At 38.7% G+C, this 19,969-nt stretch overlaps 1 protein-coding gene across 1 annotated transcript in view; it reads right to left on the reverse strand.

The window, feature by feature from the left end:
- Window positions 1-261: 261 nt before the first annotated feature.
- LOC100892661 (protein sidekick-2) overlaps window positions 262-19,969 on the reverse strand; it is a 44,253-nt gene continuing 24,545 nt past the window's right edge. Inside the window, exons 6-18 of the mRNA XM_030980021.1 lie at window positions 19,551-19,702; window positions 18,593-18,764; window positions 18,028-18,116; window positions 17,330-17,447; window positions 14,369-14,470; window positions 13,296-13,443; window positions 10,763-10,908; window positions 9,795-9,998; window positions 8,875-9,039; window positions 7,675-7,944; window positions 6,875-7,192; window positions 6,213-6,358; window positions 262-5,462 (exon numbers count right to left, since the gene is read on the reverse strand). Of these exons, the coding sequence (XP_030835881.1) occupies window positions 3,753-5,462; window positions 6,213-6,358; window positions 6,875-7,192; window positions 7,675-7,944; window positions 8,875-9,039; window positions 9,795-9,998; window positions 10,763-10,908; window positions 13,296-13,443; window positions 14,369-14,470; window positions 17,330-17,447; window positions 18,028-18,116; window positions 18,593-18,764; window positions 19,551-19,702 (3,740 nt within the window). The 3' untranslated portion in view covers window positions 262-3,752. The remainder of the gene's footprint in view (window positions 5,463-6,212; window positions 6,359-6,874; window positions 7,193-7,674; window positions 7,945-8,874; window positions 9,040-9,794; window positions 9,999-10,762; window positions 10,909-13,295; window positions 13,444-14,368; window positions 14,471-17,329; window positions 17,448-18,027; window positions 18,117-18,592; window positions 18,765-19,550; window positions 19,703-19,969) is intronic.

Consider the following 19,969-nt stretch of genomic DNA (forward strand, 5'->3'; position numbering starts at 1 on the left):
ATAAGGAGCTGTGGACAAGGGAGCCCAAAGCGTACTTACTTATATGTGTGTTAAAAGATATGGAAATGTGAAGAGCACTTTAAAGAGAAGGTTGAGTTCTGGGAAGAGGTAAAAAATAATTTGTGAGCGTTATCATTGTTATTATGCAAGGGTGGAAGAACATCAGATTAAACATGTTCCCTGAAAAGCATGGCTCTTCAAATGCCTTCATATTCTAAATATGACATGAAACATCGTAAAAATCGGGGGTTGGTTTTTTTCGCCATGTGCTCGAGTAGTCCCATATACATCATTATGTGTCCAGTGCCTGCAACTTTGCAAAGATTTGGTCAAATTTCTTATCATTTTGATGATTCCCGAACCTTGCACTACACACGAATACTTATATACTAGATGATCCACCTTTTCTGATAGATTCCACACCGTTTCTTTCACAATGCAATTACATGACCAGAACTCAACTTTATCTTTAATTACGTCATTCTGTTTTAGTGCTGCCCTTTTAAGAAGAGAGATTATTGTGGCCTGCCTGTGTGAACGGGGCTTGTAGATACATGAATAGTGTCCACAATGGACTTAAGTACAAGTACAGTGGGTAGAACTCAATTATTGTGAACCAAATCGTTTGTAACCAATGCATAATCAATAAGATAATTTGAAGTAAAGGTGTTTCTTTCCATTAAACAGGCAATTTTTTCAGAAATACCGGTAGTACCTTTCATCCACACAGCCCATCTCACATGCCATTATACCAAGTGACTGCATGTATTTCCGATGTGCGGCCTTTATAGACAGGTTTTATCTATTGATATCAAAATCACAGGCCTTACAGATCTATAAACATTGTTGCGATGCAAACAAATTAAAGATTCCTTTCATATTTTCTCAGTCTTTATTAAAAATCTCAAGCATTTCATTCAGGCGTTGGGGGATAAAAATTCATCAATTTAAAAAAAGAAGCAAAGATCAGCATGTGTATGGTGAACTGCAACATGCTTCATCTCCCAAAGTTTAAGAGTGGTGTGAAACACCCTTGCAACAACCCTATTCAGGATGTAGAGTAACACTGTTGTCTTGTTTACACCAATATTCCTTCACTGGCCCATCCAAAAACAATTCAAAAGATTGAGAAGTAAAAATCTCTCTTTTTCCAACCTCTCCATATTTGAGCACACATAGCTTAAAAACTGACAACCCTATTGCAAGGAATAATTAGATACTAAATAGAAAATAAAAGTCAGGTTGATACCGATAGTAGAGAAGACAAACAACAGCAATTTACGTATTGAAAGGTCATTGTCATTAAACAATCCTTTGGCTGCTTTTTACAGAGTGAAATCCCCAAAATATAAGAACGGTATTAAAGAGGACACATGTAAATGTAAAAGAAAGATTAGATGTTTGATGCCATCGACATGATTAAAACTTGAGAATTAAATCCACTTAATTCTTCATGAAAAGTTGACACATTTAAAATCATTCAACCAATAATACTGTTAATGGTTTCTCAAAAATTCACAAATAAACATTTTCAAAAACAGATCCCTAAGATTTTCATACGAGCATTAAAACACAATTGTGACGTTAACTAGACATGGCTGATAACTGATATAACATGACCATTCACAAACAACTTGTGTCCTTTAAACAATGACAAATAATAACGTGCAACATAAATAAGGTAAAGAGCACTAAAAAAAGCATATATGAACTACTGTTTGCACTGTTTCCTACACAAATTTCATGGCGTACTCGCATTTGTACACACGCTTGCAAAAACGACATAAAAAACTAGTCACTGTACATTTATTTACAAGATAAAGAGCTACATTCTCATGCATGCAATGCTGATTTGTTTTCAAACCTGATAAAAATTTGTTTCACATAAAAAAATATCAGGTAGTTTGATGGTGGCGACTGCTGGCCTTCATACATGTAATTCTTCATCAATACATCAATAGTTTCACCGATGGGTAATATTAAAGGATTTTAATGACATTGTCGCTATCCATACACTCTTGCTCCCAAAACCCTTTTAAACAGATTTTGCAATATCTATTTTTCGAAAGTGAAATAGTACAATTTAGGTGAAGGGTTAAAACCATGTGTAATGGTACATCATACGCAAGTTTTGATCAGTCATAAATACTGAGATTAGAAGGCCATCATGATAAAGTCTTCCTTTTATCTTCCATAGCTGAGGGAACTGCAAAATAATTACTAATGATACAAGTATACAATACCAATTTGTGTGAAGGGGTGAACATTGGAGTTGAACATTTCTTTTGCTTTATATTATGCATGAGGAAAACATGGTAACCTGACTCCTTGTAAAAACATTAAATTGTGATAAACATCTGTGTGAGCTCCACATACGGAAACAGCTATTTGAATTGTATGCATTTTGTAGAAATCATTTATCAGGAAAATAGCTTCTGCACCAATCTTGTCAATATCACAAGATAATCTCCATTTGTTTCCTCTGTTTTTGAAAAAAGGGAATGGATGAACGTGCTTATGTTATATGGTGATAAGTGCAACTGTGTAGTTCCACTGATAGCAATTTGTTTGATAACAATTCATGGGTGAATACCAAAATCAAACTTTAAAACTACAATATGAACTGCGGTTGATCATGACAACATGTTGAAAGTATCATAATATTTTAAGGTTTGAAAAATACACACACACATCAAACGTCACTCGACGTCTTTTTGCCATTTAAGGTCGAGAAAACAAATCATAAAAATAGAGCCCATTTCATGAGCTGGAAAGTGAAGACATCTCCATGTTTTTTTTTATTAACTACACAATATTTACATACCAAGAAATCCCGGAGCGTCTAGCCCTCGTTTTTCCCACTCCGCAAGCTTCCGTTTCACATTTGGCAACAAAGAGAGGTCTCTGAGCTGTAAGGGATTCTAAGACGAGTCTTGATAATTTGGCCCTTGTTTACTGGTAACGTTGTTACATACTGACAAGAATGAATTCACTGAAGAAGGGGAGAAAAGAGCTTGTTTTGCACGATAGATTGTCCTCTGTGAGTCGAGGGGTATTTAGTCAAAGAAACCTTACTGTCACTGCATTCCCCAAAAGACTACGTCCAACTCAGCCAGCACATCTTGTCTATTGACATACCTCTCTTAATAAGTGCACCCATAGAAACTGTCCTTTGATTCTTGGAGGGCACACACCCACATGTGCAGCTAACTACCTGTGGTTGTACCTGTTCATAAAAATGTGACCACAAATTGCTTACATTGCCCAAAGTGTTTGCTTCATTTTGTTCACGCTCACGATTCAATGCACAACACCATTGCCTATCTTTAAATCATCTTTTCTAATGCTGATCATTACTGTCCTTCAAATGGCAGTCACATGCTTTAGAGGACATCACTGATAATGTTGTCCAGCGCTCACAGATCATCGTCCTTCTGCCCTGCAAAGCAACTTGATGTTATATTGTTTAATCACACTGGAAGTGATTTAAGGACCGAACATCTAAGGCCAACTGTTCCATCGTCCAAAATAAAACATTGAATCAGAAATAAAAATATCAAGAAAAAAATTCTTTGAAGAGAGGTAGATAACACCAAACAAACAGCAATTGATCCTTCATTCCTTTTCCATCGCTAAGACTTTCCTCAGGCATGAATCCTTTTCATGGTATCATTCAGTTATACACAGAGGTGAACACAGTTTAAATTGAATATCATCATGATACACACTATACAAAGTCAAACATGCAGCAACTAACATACAGCGAAATCACTTGAATGATTAGCAGGCAGTGCAGCTATATTACGGTCTGTCCCGATTCCCACGTAGGGGTCGTCGGGACGGAATTCCTTGCCAGGCGGCAACGGGTGATTGTTGTTGAGCGGCGGCGAAGGTGGCGGCGACGGGGTGCTGGGCGGAATTTGCGCCATTTGTTCAGGCGTGATATATGGATTGGCTGTATTATGGTTGGTCATCGTTTGACCGGCAGTTTTTTGTGGTGGCAGCATATCATGCTTAGAAACATACCCGTTTTCTCTCACATTGGGGAGTCCGTTGGGTATGTGCTTGATAGGGCTTGGTATGCTCGCTGGCAAACCATTTATGCTATCGCTTTTCGGATCCGCTAAACTTGGTTGATTTTGAGGGAGAGATTGTAACTCTGATTCTGTGATGTAGCCTGATGGGTTCTTGACGGGTGTATTCTGTTGAGGAACTGCTTGAGCTTGTGGAGCGACTGGAGGTGCTTGTGAAACGACCATATCCTTGGGGACATACCCAGTATCCACTGGCATATGTGGCTCTGGGGTCGAGATGGATGGCTTTGTGCAAGGCGCATCCACCTTCTGCGGCTGGTGATGTGGGGCAGAGCTTGAAGGCGAGTCTGCTAAGCCGAGGGTGCTGTAACCTTCTCCATCAGTCAAAGACGAATCACTCCCACTCTGCGACTTGGAGTCTGCCAGATTCTTGCGACTGCCTTTCAGGTCTTTCTTAGGCATGTCGGGGCTCATGTGCTTGACAGGCGGGGGTGGTTTTGTAGCTGGAGGCGAGGTGACGTATCCTGATAAATCTGTCTTGGAGACCGGGTGAGGATGGTTTCCAGGTGAGAGGGCTGTGGCTACGATGAACTCCTGGGGAGGTTGGATGCAACCAGCTGCTGAAACACTTGGCAAACTCATTGCCACCCCTTTGCTTTCCTGGGTGTTGCTATCTTCCCTCTGTTCAGTCTGGGCTGGTGCCCTCACACCTCTAGCTTCTGTCAGGGATTGGTTACTAGAGGCAGCTGCCAACTGAGAGTATTCAATGTCCGTCTCAGAACCTTGAGACAAACGGGCATACGCCAAAGGGTCTTCTGATGGCAGTGTTTCTACGCTGGTGATTGGAGTCAGTCCACTCATTCCAAGTCGATGATAGCTGACCGTTGACTGACTGCCAAATGAAGCCTCACTCCTCTGGTCAGCAAGACCTCTGATTGGCACTGGTGGTGTGGCACTCGCCTGCAGAGGGACCTGCGACAGCTGGGAATATCCTTCACTTCCGTCACTCACATACTGTGCTGATTCTTTGGATAACATAGGGGTGGAGCAATCCGCACCATCAGCCTCAGCGATGCGGGAATACGTCACTGAGCCATCAGAGTCAGCCCCAAAGACAGTATCCTCCTCTTCATAGTCATCGCTCATGATGCGCATCATATGCTTGGCAGGTCCAGAAGCCCGCTCCTCATCGCTCTCACTGTTACTGCGGCTGCCCGTGTTCTCTCGAACATAACGCAGCTCATCAGTGAACCCATTCATGTCATGGATCCCTTGGTCAGTGCTGCTGTTTGTACTGGTACTCTCTTTGGAGGACAATCGGTCATAAGGAGGCTGCAGAAGATTGGTGGTGGAACTGGCCTGTCGAACAGTGTCAAACTTCTCCCCCTCGGTACGCAGAAGACGACCGTGCATAGGGAACTTATCCTGCTGTAACAAATAGTGAGATTAACAATGTTAGTTTATTTCAAGAATCAACAGCATGACCAAAACATGATTTCTTGATCTACTAGTGCAACATCCTAACATGTTCATTATCTAGGATGCACCTACGTTACTTCATAAATAATCTAATCAAATTGGGAAGTTGTAAAGTGCTATTAGTTGGCTTATCATCTATACACCTCATCATCTTTTAAATGGAGATTGAAAAGTATCTTTAAATGTTGCCTCTAATGAACAGAATCCATTTTTTTCCCTTCAATTTCAAGCATGCAAGTCGATTTGAAACAGTACATGTTGCAGGTTCAAATCTCTCCCACTTTGAAAACTTTTTTACCTGACATAATTTTTTTCTTCAATCACATGCAAATGCACATGCAGTCAATCTCCCATACCAAGAATTGCAGTTTAAAAAAAAAAATCTGTCTTGAAAGATCTAAAAACCCCGTCTTAATTGGAAAATGAAGTCGCGGTTTACCCCCCTTCCAATTAAGACGCGTCAATCGGGGGTAACGTCCGGACAATATCGAGGTAAATCTCACCCTAGATGAGCCAGGGTGACATTTACCCGGGTAAATTACGTCATCTCCGTGAAATGAAAAAGGTTTTTGCGGATGGCTGATTAAGACGGTGCCCAAAAGCTCACCCTGTGTTTTACGATCAGACCCCCATTGTTTCTCATCCACATGTCGCTCGGGTGAGATCAAAAAAGTTCTATTAAGACGGGGCTTTACTTACACCGTGATCGAGTACTGCTTCAATGAAGTATGGATCAGGAGCTGGCTTGAAGAGGTCTGACTGCTTCACCCAGATCAAGAAACAGAAGGCAGCGATCACAACAAAACTTGGCAGAAGAATGGCTAGTACAATGGTGACTACAGGCACTGTGTTACAAAAACAAGACCAACAGAAAAAGCTTCATCAAAATGCTGGTCAAATCAACAAAAGGCTACAAGAAATATACTTTTTTCATATTATAATATTGTGTCATCAAGCAATGGGTGGACTTACATCATACCCTGTAAGTCTTAGCCGAGGAGTAATGCCATGCTAGTGCACTAACTTGGTTTTGGACCCAGGACATCCCAGTTAGGAGACCACTATTCTACAAGTGAGCAATTGCATCTCTATCTTATTTTGACATACCTTACAGGTTTATAAGGCGAGTACGCCTTCAATTAAAAACAAAGTTGTATTTATGGAATATCTTCTTATTTGAGAAATAATATTTTTTTCAAATGACAATCAGCTGCTAATCTGGAGACCCTCCACACAAAGAGACAATCAAATATAAAATATGCCAACATACCCTCGACTTAACCTAAAATAACAATCCACTTCATCGATTTTCAATCAAAATCATGAAGGGTTTATCCTGCTATATAAGCTCCAATTCTCACCTTCATGCAAATTACAGACTTCAAAAGGGTGAGCAAGAGACATCATTCCAGCCAAGGGGATACTATCAACCTCGTTCACTGCAAACACCTCAAAGTTGAAAAAGGTTGCTCCATCCACCAGGTCGCAGTCAATAGGCACATCAGTGGAGGTCATCTGGACTGGTAGGGTCTCCTGCCATTCGAGCTCGCTGTCTGCGGGTCGGTAGCGCACCATGTAGTAGTCGATAGGGCCGTTGGGTACAGCGGGTCTCCCCCACGTTAGCTTCACGGTGTCTTGTGCTTCCAGATAAATCTCAACATCGGTCACCATTAAAGGAGCTGAAGAGAATGGGAAAAAAGACACCACATTATAGTTTACTGTACATTTAAGAAACAACCTGCTGAGGTATTACGTGTTTGGAATTTTCGTTTAAGTGGTATATATATAGGTATATAAAGTACCTTAATTTATTGTGATATCACATTTCCTGAACTACCTAACTTGTTTGGTGCAGCAGTGGGATATGAATTGGGATATTACATATACTTAACTACCTCCCTGTCAATTACTTGTTTGGTGCAGGAGTGGGATATTAATTGGGATATTACATTTACTGAACTACCTCCCTAGGTACTATTTTGTTTGGATAACTTTAATATAGTGGTAGCAGTGGGTAACATCAGTATGTTATATAAACGATATATTACACCTACCATAATCATTTTCTTACACCCTGTAAAAAGATACTCCCTGTATCTTACATTATTAAGGTAGTGCACATTACATTACTAAGTCTTTGGAGAAGGATGTTCCAACTTACCACCAATATCTGTCGTGACGTATGTAACAGCAGCCTGACCGCAGGCAAGATCGGGAACAGCTTGGCTGCATGCACGAACTCGAATGGTGTAATGCAAGTATCCATTCACCTCCAGGGTGGCCGACTCGACATCGGAGATCTGTTCCTCACTGTTGTATTCGATGACGTAGTTCTTGAAGACTCCGTTCATCTGCTCTGGTGCTTCCCAGACTAGTTGGATCGTGCTGTCATTTGAGAAGGTCCGAACAAGGTTACGAGGCTCGCTTGGCTCTGTGGGGGAAAAAAGATAATAATAATAATAATAATAATATTCTAAAGTCCACTCCAAATTTTATTAAGTTAAACCGAAAATGGAAATTCTTTTTGCCCAATTGATCGTGAGCCCAGCCGCCACTGAGCAGCGCCAGATCGACGTTGCTCTATCCCTTATTGTTGAACGCCAAATAAGGTAGCAGCAACTCCCGTCTTTTAACGTTTTTTGGTATGACGCGGTCAGCGTTCGAACCCACGACCTCCCGGTGGTGAGGCGGACGCTCTACCAACACACTGAGCCAACACACCGATGCATGGAGATATTGAGTAATACGGTGACATTGCTGCAAATGTATGACACAAGATTATACTCTACAGCAGGTTACAAAACTTTCTTAGTCCATAATGGAAAGAACACATATATAGGCGTTTAACAAAAATATTAGATTGCATGGTTACGAAAAATGATAACCTGAAAGGAAGAAATTCTAGCTGCATAATGTGATAGAACAAAGAAATTGAAAAAACGTCAACAAATGAATCGTCCATCTCGTATTCAAAGACACCTTATGGGACAACCTGCCTTCATAAACCATCCTCTTTATATGCAAAATTCTTCAATAAATGTCCCTAAATAAGGTTTTTAATCAGAAACATTAGCCAAAGGGGTACGTCTTTCTATAAAGTTTGTCACTAAGGCAAGTTGATAAGCATTATAAAACTTCTCATTCTGTAGCATAATTACATCTGGGCCTGTTGAATAAATCTTACCATCTTACCTTTGCCATCAATGGCAACTACCATGGTAACAGGGCTCAACAGCCAATCAAAATCAAGGTTTCCATGGTAGTTGCCATTGATGGCAAAGTTACCATCAAGGGTAAGTTTTGTGCAATGGGGCCCAGGCCTGGTTTTTACAATGGATAATGAGAAGTGATAGGCACTTACGTCCTTGAACGGTCTCTGCCTTCTTGAGGCTTGAGATAGGTCCCTGGCCTGCAGAGGTGGACGCAGCGATCCTCACCACATACTCTGTAAAGGGCTTCAGGTCCATCAGGGTTTCTCTGAGTGGAAGGGGATTCCCCGTAACATTGAGTGCCTGCTGTGTTCCATCTAGAAGAAGGAGGAATTTTTAAAAAGCGAAGGTATTCAGCATCATCTTTAGGGATATAGTAGACGGACAGCTTAGCTCTCTCGATTACTCTTTAAGGAATCTGGATGTTACTTCAAAACTGATAATCAACTGATCAATCACTTCGATGTAAAGCACGCAAAGGAAATAGAACTGTTTAAGATCAACTTTTGTTATTTCTTCACAACTGTTCTGGACACTGTTCACTGTATTTTGTTTATAAGATCTGTTTATATGTAAAAAAAAAAAAAAAAAAAAACCATCAGGTCAGGGGAGTTTGTATAAACATCTTCTATGAATATTCCTGTTATAGCCTGGTATGTTGCATTCACTTACTTTGGTCATAATTGCATTCAAATGGCACTTGGATAATAAATGGCCCTCTAACTATCACGCCTAGTTCCCATATGCTGCATTAAACATGGGCTTCCCTTCACACTTTTATATATTCTAACATACAGAGAAGTGAGTATGCATAGGGCTTTTGTTGCGTTTTTTTCACTGCATTTTTGTTCATCTCCCTTGCCATTCACTTGGTTCACACACAATGAGAACCCATTGCGTTCTAGCGCGGCATATGTGACCGAGCCGTTACGTGCAACACCTTTTAAAGCAAGACTGTACTACTTGTAGTTACTTGCGCCCTCTAAATAGCCAACAATGCCTAAGCAGTACCTGTTGATCCCCCATGGTCCCCTTTTGGTCAAACTAGTGCAGATAGGCTTTAAGAACTTACCAGCGCAATGGGAGTCTGTAGCCAGAGAAACGGTAATGGGAGAATCCTGTTCCTGAGCAGGGTCTAGAGGGCAGTAGAAGATGGTGTAGAATAGAATCTCTCCGTTCCGTTGGTCGGCCAGCACCTCCTCCCATACGACCAGCAGCTGATCAGGGTGGGTCCCTACCGGACTGACCTGTAGAGACCGGGGTGAACCAGATGGACCTAACCAGACAAAGAAGAAGAAAGAGAAAGCTTGTTATATTTTGTACAATAGACTACGAAAATGGCCTACAGCAGACCTGCCAACCTCTGGAGTACAAAAACTGTATTTTTTAATCCCCAAAGTTGTGTTTTACTGACAAAAATTGTACTTTTGATCGATAAGTACCCATGATTTTGTCTTTAATGGTGTGTTCGATGAACCAATGAACACCCCTAAATTTCCGATGTGAGATGCTTGTAGGATACTTTACAGGACAGAATGGGCATTTTGCCATTGAAAATGGCAATAAAAAACAATAAAAAACAATAAAAAACAATAAAAAACAAAAACAAGCCCCCCCCCCCAAAAAAAAAAAAAAAATAACCGCCAAAACCAACACCCCCCCCCCCCCCCCAGTACAATCGTATTTACTTCTAAATATCGTACAAAATACAATTAAATCTTCCTGGTTGGCAGCTCTGCTATAGTGAGCAAAATACATTAGTGGGTGTACAAGAAAAATGGATCAAGGTCTACAAGGCAAATTTTAATATCTCACAAATTTCAGGAGCAGATTTTTATAAGAGAGCAAGAGAGAACGGGGCATGCGAGAAAGAGCAAATAGAAGAGGGAGAGAAGAAAAATAAACAGATGAGAGAGAGAGACAGAGAGAGAGACAGAAAGTTACAGAGATAAACAGAAAGAGAAAGAGAGAGAAAGAGAGAGAAACATAAGAAAGGAGAGATGGGGATAGGAGTGCTAATTGCCATCATTGCAAACTTACCCGATTGGGCTGTCTTGACACGGATACTGTCTTCGGGACTATCCCCAAGTTTGTTAACAGTCTTGACTGATACGCGGTATGATGTATAAGCCTCGAGATCTGTTATCTCATGGCTGAATTCTGTCGGAGAGACTTCTGCACTCCCCCTGAAAGTGAAACGATATGTCTTTGGCGTTAATACATAATATTGAATCTGTGACCTTTGACATCAACACCACAAAACTGTCTGTTCATTCTCCCATCCATTTACAAGGATATACTTAAGATCCATTGGTTTTAACATCATTTCTCGTTTTAGAGCTCTATTCAAACGTCACATTTTTAAAACAATGTCATACTTGACTGAGTAGACCCTTTTTTTTTTTATCTTTCTCATCTCTTCCCTTTCCTCTGTCTCATTCTTCTGCATTCTCCCTTTTTTGTATTGTGTGTGTTTGTGTGTGAATGTGTTTGTGTGTGTGTGTGTGCATATATGTTGGTGATACCTGCTGACAGTTAAAGGTCTCTTATTTTATGTTGTTGTTCTTCTTCTAAACGTACATATATATATGCCTAGTAAGTTTGTTTTTATTATTTTCTATTTAATTTGATATTGTGTTTACCTTGTTAGGGGTTTCATGTACAAACACAAGTTGCTTCTTAGAGGTCCTGGCCAACTACTTATTCTGTATTTATGACTTGTTATATATTTTCATGATGCCAAATAAACTGAATGCAATTGAATTGTAACAAGATACCCTTTCTTCAGTACGTTCTCACTTACAACCCTCTTTAATCAAGACCTTCCATGAAGGTGGGTTGGTGTTACACTGCCCACCACACCCAAGCTTAGTAATTTGCATGAATGTCTCTTCTTCTTTTTCTTTCTTTCTTCCTTTCTCTTCTCTCTTTTTTCAAAGTCGCCGTTGAGTAATAGCTATTTTATACTCAGATAATTCATTGTCTCAATCATCTCCATCCAGGCATTTCTATGCCAGAGCACTTCTCATGTGTCCGTGTGTGCAGGGCGTGTACGGTTATATTGTGCGTGTGTGTAAGAGGTGTGTGCAGGGGTGTGTCACATGTATTTGTGTATTTGTGTTGATGCGTGATAGCTGGAGAGGTGTTCTGGCGTGGAAGTGCCTGGATGGACGAGCTCAATAACAAAACAAAACAAGCTTTTTAACTGCACTGCCTTTTCCTCAGTATTATCTTATTCTTGTAATGCAACTTTCTTAAAATTGTGATGATTGTTAAATGTTATGTTGAAATGTAATTATTTTGTCTGTATTGATATATTTATTTATGTACATGTATATCACCTTTAAATGTCTGAAGTCAAATTTTATGTATTTTTTACATGACAATATATTATCTTGAATCTTGAATTATGTAAGTTCAATTAATCCATGACAAATCTATTAGTATGGTTTGAGTCAGGTATTTGTATATTTGCCATCCAAGGGATGAGACATTTGCTCCGGACTGTATTTCATCAACAATAAGGGTCAATTTTGTTATAGGGTTTTAATCCCAAACTAAAATTTGCCTCTCCTCCTTTCCTCTTGGAACTTTTGGAATCATCATGAAATATTAATCCAAAGCCTTCTCTTCTCCCCCACCCCCAAGAGAAAGACTTTCCTTTACACGTTGTCATTGCTTCTGGGGGGCGTTTCACAAAGCCTTTTTTCAATGACAAATTACAAAATTCAGTGACGAATCTGCTGATAACCAATCAGAAGCAAAGATTTCAGTAGCTCATAACAAAAACTGTCATTTGTCACTGATGACAAGTTTTGTGAAACGCCCCCCCCCCCCCCCCCCCCCAGGTCTTACAGTAATGGCATTGTTGGGCTGTAGAGCAATCATCTTGAGAAGCTTGTTGGACAGCACAATGTTCTAACAAGACCGCTTAATGCGTGATGCTAAATTTAAAATGAACTTATAATTTATGCTCAGCTAGGCATTGGAATCTTAAAGCAAGCAAGCAAGTGCTTCCCATGGATCACTATTGAGTGATTGTGATTGAGATTGTTAAAGGAGTCCTCTGCCAACCTGAAAGTGCCATCTCTGTAACTAGAAAAATGCAGTTAAAGGGATCTGGTAACTTTGTTTCAGATTTTGAAACAAAATTCTGGATTTTGCTCATGCTGTAATGATAATTATAACCCTTTAGGTCAGTCAGGAACCCCATGACTTTTACAAGCCGATCGCCTGTCTGATTATCAAGATATTTATGATTGAAATTACAAATGTTGAAAACCGTTTGGCATTTCATAACACTACAGTCTATTGGGGAAAACGAGTTTGGTAAAACCGGTCACTCAAAGATTTTTACTTTTTTGAGGCACTTCTTGATCATTTAGAAGCGCAATTTTTGTAGTGCTTCAATATAACACCATATCACAGACACTGATAACACGTAGGGCCGTGTACCTTAGATTTAACATTGTTAAACGATCCCTTTAAAGGTGTCCTCTGCCAACCTGACGATGCTATCTCTGTAACCAAAAAATGCAGTTAATGAAATTTAAAAAAATGATGGGTTGCTTACAGTCCAATACGGCCTTCAGTATCATCTTGGAACCACTCCAGCTGGTATCTTAGGATGTGGCCTGTGATTTCGCTTGGAGGATCCCACGCGACTTGGAGTGAATCGGCCCGTCTCGTCACTACCCTCATGTTGTCTGGTTGGCGAGGAGCTGCAACAATGAATGAGGAGGAAACACAGTCAATGTGCAAGTTGCTTTCCTACAATTTATGATCAGCATATGTAAATGAAGTTCATGGGAACTGAGAAAACTCTAACTCTGGGAAATTAAATGCATGTACATATGAACACTTCTGGGGAAAAAGTATAAAATGATATGCAAATGGCCTCTCATGATATACACTTATACCATACTTTTACTACAGGAAAAGGTAAAGAGCCTTCATCAACACAGAAATTCTTTCTACACTAAAAAAAATAAATGGAAACAAAAATTGGGAAAAAAGAAGAAAAAAATGGAGTTTGTACATCAACGACCTTTCCCAGAATATAGACTGAGGTATTCAGTTTGTCTAACTTTGGGGCATGCTTTAGGTTTTGAAGAAGGGCAACACACAAGGACTGATAAAACATACAAACCCCGATCAAGAATGTGGGCTGATCTAGCTAACATAACAAACTAGGGAGTGTTTCATAAAGCTGTTCGTAAAATTACGCATGACTTTACGAACGACTTGTATATGAAGTGCCAGAAAGGATGCCCAAAATTTTTCCTGATGTTTTACCAAAGTGTGGCTATATTTCCAATAACCTCTATTAAATTATGGCCAAAAAATATACTTTGCATTAAAAATGTTAGTTATGATAAGAATATTAATCTACATCCGCACAGTCCAACTTTAGTTGATGCAGTTAATAATGATTGAGCATCACATTCGACTTTTCATATTTAAGTCATTCGTAAAGTCCTGCGTAACTTTACGAACAGCTTTATGAAACACCCCCCTGAACTCATAGAAATTCACAATACAAGAAAGAGGATGTCATCGTCAATGTTGCACTGGGTTATAACGCATAGTGCATATAAGAGGACCTAGTCAGTGTATGTTTCTACATATATAGCATGACTCACTCACCTGCTGTTTCATCTCGAAGGGTCGTTTGACCCCTGTTGACCCCCGGGCCGACATCGTTGTAAGGAGTCACATACACGGTTAACCTCACAAACTTATCAAGACCTGTAGGAAGAGGAAACAATTTCAATGAGGATCAGTGAATTTGAAGAAGAAAAGATGTGTACAAAAGATTTTTGTAAGGACAGAATAGGTACATATACTATACTATGTGCTGGACTGCAGTCTACGAGACCTTCACCTGCAATATTACGATGCTGCTGCTGCTGCTGATGATGATGATAAAGATGAAAATCATAGTGATGATAATGGTGATGATGATGGAGATGGTGATATTGATGATGATGATGATGATGATGATGATGATGATGATGATGATAATGGTGATGATGATGGAGATGGTGATATTGATGATGATGACGATGATGATGATGATGATGATGGTTATGATAATAATGATGATGATGATGATGATAATAGTGATGATGATGATAATGATGATATTTATGATAATGGTGGTGATAATGATGGTGATGATGATGATAATGATGATGATAACGGAGATGGTGATAATGATGATGTCAAGAAGTCAATATAGTACAAATGATATATTCTACTATTTCATATACAGGTGTACACCATTATTTCATCAAAATATCTTTTCATATCCCCTGAACCCTAACAGTAAAAAAACAAATCTTTTTATCATGCAAAACTGGAATGAAAAGAAGAAAATTATATAATTGTATAAAAAGTCAAACCATGCATACATATGAACATTGTAAATAAAATTTAAGAATAAAGATTGATTTACGGAAGATCAATAAACTAAAGAGATTCAAGAAAACATATTAATAAGCTTTCATCAGAATCGCCTCAAACACAAAGAAAATTAAATATATAAGAATGATATCATAAAAATATCATAAATAATAAAGTACATATAAGAAAAACGTAGTCTGCAATGCAGTGAAAAGTCTATTCCTCTTGCTAGGAATAAATCTGATATGTTATGTGCTAATGCTGAGATTGAACTGACTTTCGGTACTCTAAATACCAACTTGGAATAAGAAGAAGACTATTGATAAATATATGTGCAAAGCATTAGCAAATGTGCTGGTGCTTGAAAGATAATCATTACAAAAAACAAGAAATAAAAAGTATAGATCTAAGGCTTTGAAACAGGGTATCATATTCAACTTGGTAACTATACGATTCTTAGAAAAAACATGAATACATAATCTGTTTGTGAAGTAGGATTAAAGTTGAACTGACTAATATGGTGAGAGTTAATAGAAGACGAACGTAAACATTTGAATTTCGTTACGGTGTTCGCTTTTTATTTAGTTTACATGATCATAGCTGTAATTAGAACATTGGAACATTTTCTTTACTGTTAGCGATAATTTTTCACTTTGTATTGCATAAGATTACCTTTTGAACTTGGCATTTCTGAAGTTAGTTTTATCATTTTACTTTACTAATTCAAGCATTGCATCAAAACAATTAATTAAAATTAAAAAATGGCCATTACACTATTAAAACCAGGGAACACAAATCTTGTCTTGTCTGTTACGGCTCTTTAATTTTGAAGTCAAAAAGTTTCAAAATGGGCTTGAACAAACTTATATCTCATTAACTATGAATACTAAAAAAACCTGGAAAGAAAACCAAACATAAGAGCTTTAAGTGTCAAGATAAAAATACAAATAAAAACTCAAGTTTAAACACGTGCTGGAAGTAATGTAATCTTTGATGCTGAAAAGATGAAAGGTGATAAAACTTGTATAAAAGAAACAGATCTCAAAAGGCTAACAAAAAATAAGCATCTGAAGGAAATTGCCTGAACTTCTAGTGTTTTACTTACTGGTTAAGTTGGCGCATACAATTGGAGTACTCGAGGGACCACATAATTCTAAATATTGTAGAATATTATCAGAGTGTTTTAAATTTAAGCAACACGATCAACAGACTTGTTTTCTCATTGCTAGGTTTTAAGTTAAGACTATATCCAGGGCATGAAACTATTGAGATTAGCCACCAGAAAACCAATTCTTTCCACTAGCAGACATTTGATATTAGAAATTAAACGCTCTCAGGTACATGAACGGTTGTCACTAAGAGTGACATTATCTCAAAAGGTTGGGGGGTATTCTGTCATACATTTCCGATCACAGAGGATTTCCGAAGAGATAATATCGCAATGGCTATTTCAGGGATCTGCTACCCCAGTTCTAGAGAAGTTCAAGGATTGCATGTTAACAACTACCAGGCAGTACCTTGGTACACAGAAACACGTACCATCCTCTTCCACAGGAAGAAGATAAGGGAATAGAAAATGATAGGAGTTGGGAGGGAAGGTTGGGCTACAGGGGGAGGGAAAGATGGGATACAGGGAGAGAGAAGGTTGGGCTATGGGGAGTGGGGAGAATGTAACTGCTCACAGCTGTAACTCTCACAAAACAAAATCATGTATACAGGTACATGTTAAAAATACATGTGTTGAGAAATCAGGTCCGACATGCTATGGGTAGCAAGATGAAAGGGGTGGTGACAACTCCTCAAGTTATGACAAATACAAGACTGAATCGACTGCAACAAGCAGTTACTTTAAAGGTGTTATCACGGTTTTGCTAGCACACTCTTCAGGAGAGATTAAATTGAATGGATGATTAAAAACAAGACTTGGGAAAAATCATTCAGAATGAAATACAAATACAATCTAAATATAGTATTAATCTTGATATATAGCTTCTATTTTAGTCTTCATTATTGCTTTAAGTTCAATGAATTGAATGCAAACATTCTCAGTTTTGGATTTTACTTCTTGAACAGCACAAAAGCATTTTCAAATTTCTTCCGATATCCATGCATAAATTGATCACATTCTCCTGTTCTCTCCTTTAACAATTCACACCCTGATTTTGATGACAACAATATAGATGCTTTGTCTTCTCTACATACCTTCGATATGTATTACATCATTGGTGGTCACCATGTTTTGGACTACTCTGTCATCCTCATCGTGCACTGATATGTTGTAGCCAAAGTTTGGGCCTCTGTATTCAATCTCAGGTAGCGCCTGAAGGTTTGGAATGAAAAACAATGATGAAATTGTAATAATGACAAAATTTGATTAACAGTTTATTTTCATGCAGCGCATATCAAGTTATGATCCAGTCTCCTTATGCAATACCAAAGAAATTTAAACTGCTAGTTCATGGTTCAGCAGGCCCCACCCCCCCCCCCCCCCTTTCATTCAGAGGGCTACATTATTTTGACACTTTACACTGTGAACATGATGGACAAAGAAAGAGGACAAACTATACAGTTCCTCATTCTACCCTCAACAATTGCTGTCGTAGACAAAGGAACATCCCTTCACTGCTAGTATGTCAAAATGTGTAGAACAGGTGTCACATGCATATTCACCTGTTCTACACATTTTTACATAATAGCAGTGAAGGGATGTTCCTTTATCTACATCAATTGTTGAGGGTAGAATGAGGAACTGTATATTTTGTCCTCTTTCTTTGTCCGTCGTTTTCATAGTGTTAGCAGCTTTTCCCCTTGTTATCTAGTAGTGTAACTGCTAATTGAAATAACTGACATCAAACTGTTCTATCGAAAAAATCCCAGATGGTAATACAAATTTGCCTCACCTCCCATTCTAGTAGGATATTTCTGGTATAGATAGGGTCATCAGGTGTGACGGTGTTTACTTTCAGTGTGCTCATGGTTGCAGCAGGTTCTGTAGCAGAAGATAGCATTCAAAGAATTCTTGACAGTTTCACACATAAACAAAATGTTTTTTTTGACCTCCGGATAAACTGAGGCCGAATACTATACACAGGCTTCAAACTATCATATATCATTGTACAACATATTGTCACAGCCGAATTGAATAGCCTTAGACTGCCTACAAAACAACAACCTTTCAAAAGATCGGAGAATTACACAGAAATGCTCACTGTTTTACAAGCCATGGAAGATCATCTCTATAATTGAACAACCTCTGTAAAGTGTAATCGGGACAGTCCATGCTTCTTTGTTCCAACTCATTACAGACTACACGTAGTATTTGAGTATATCTGATCTTCATCTTGAAGAATAGCTAGAAATGGCACACTAAAAGAATAAAAACAGTTATTAATTCAATAAATATACCAAAAAAAAAAAAAAAAAGATCTCAATGAAAGTTAGTGAGCGGCTGGAATCTGATCATACCTTCTGCCATGGTGACCACTTCAATTGGCTCGGACCAGGTCCCAAAGGGATTCCCAGGGTAATGTTCTACCAAGACATCATAGGCACAGCTGACCTGCACAAAGTAGGTGGTGTAAGGGTCAAGCGCCGACAGGACATACTGTGTGTCCGATTTGATGCTTTCCAGGGAGACCTAAAAATGAAGAATTAAAACAAAAATGAATGACCTTTCCTGACCTCTCCGAGACTTTTTTTGATACTGACAAACATGGTACAAATTCTCTAGGACTAAAGATAGTTTTTAAAAGCTGTATAAATCTATTTTGCACGAACATAAATACATTAAAGAACTACATAACATATAAACTTGGAAAATCCACATCAGAACTGAATAATAAAGATAATCGGTTCAAAATCCCATTTAGGTCAGTTCATTTTGAGGCACTTTTCAGACCCAAATTAAATTGATACATCTCAAGTTTACAGGGTTTGATCAGACAATGAGTGGAATGCCAACAACTATCATCCCTCATCAATACTACAACCATTCTAACTCTAGTGACCAGAAACTATTTCAAACTCTAAAAATCCTGAGTTGTTATTCAATCTTTGTGTAGCAGGAAAGTGTCATGTATCTGGACCACTCATCAAACTCGTGAAATTTCATACTGTTTCTGGTGTTACAGTAGGGCAAATTCATGCAATGTGTCTTATGACATACGCATCCAATTGTGCTATGTGTCCCATATGCATCAAATTAAATGCAATGTGTCCCATATGACATTTTCCCACACATTTCATCAAAATAAAGAATCAGTTGAAATGACTAATAACTAATAGTACTTTCTGCTGTCACTACCATAAGTTGTGGTCATATCAAGAAAATTTTCATTCACGGATGAAATGTGTTGATAAATGTCAGGTGTCGTACAGGACACGATGCGCGGAATCGCTCAGAGGCTCAATAACATCAACTCACATTCTGCCATTCTTGTTCCTCTTTGCGGTACTGTAACCAGTAGCGCAAGCCGTAAGCAGTGCTACCCCAGTCAGCAGGCTTTTCCCATGACATGGCAATCTTCCGTCGCACGCTGACCTGTGCTACAACATTCTCTGGGGCATTCGGGCGAACTAGAAATGAAAGATTTATGAAAATTAAAAAATTAAAAAAAAGAAGATTTTTAAGTCAGGTGTTTAACGAATTGTGCCACATTGTTGTTGCACTAGTGCATTTTTTTTTGGACATAGTATTTGAAGAATTACATGAGCAAACATCGCTACACATTTTGAAGTCTGTCACAGAACAAAATGGAGTCTGTAAATTGTATATCTGAAAGGGAAACATAACCTTTACACTTTACTCAGAAGTCAAGCAGAAAAATCAGGTTCCTATCTATA

Source organism: Strongylocentrotus purpuratus, unplaced genomic scaffold, assembly GCF_000002235.5.
Source record: "Strongylocentrotus purpuratus isolate Spur 01 unplaced genomic scaffold, Spur_5.0 spur5_contig_817, whole genome shotgun sequence".
Classification (NCBI taxonomy): domain Eukaryota; kingdom Metazoa; phylum Echinodermata; class Echinoidea; order Camarodonta; family Strongylocentrotidae; genus Strongylocentrotus; species Strongylocentrotus purpuratus.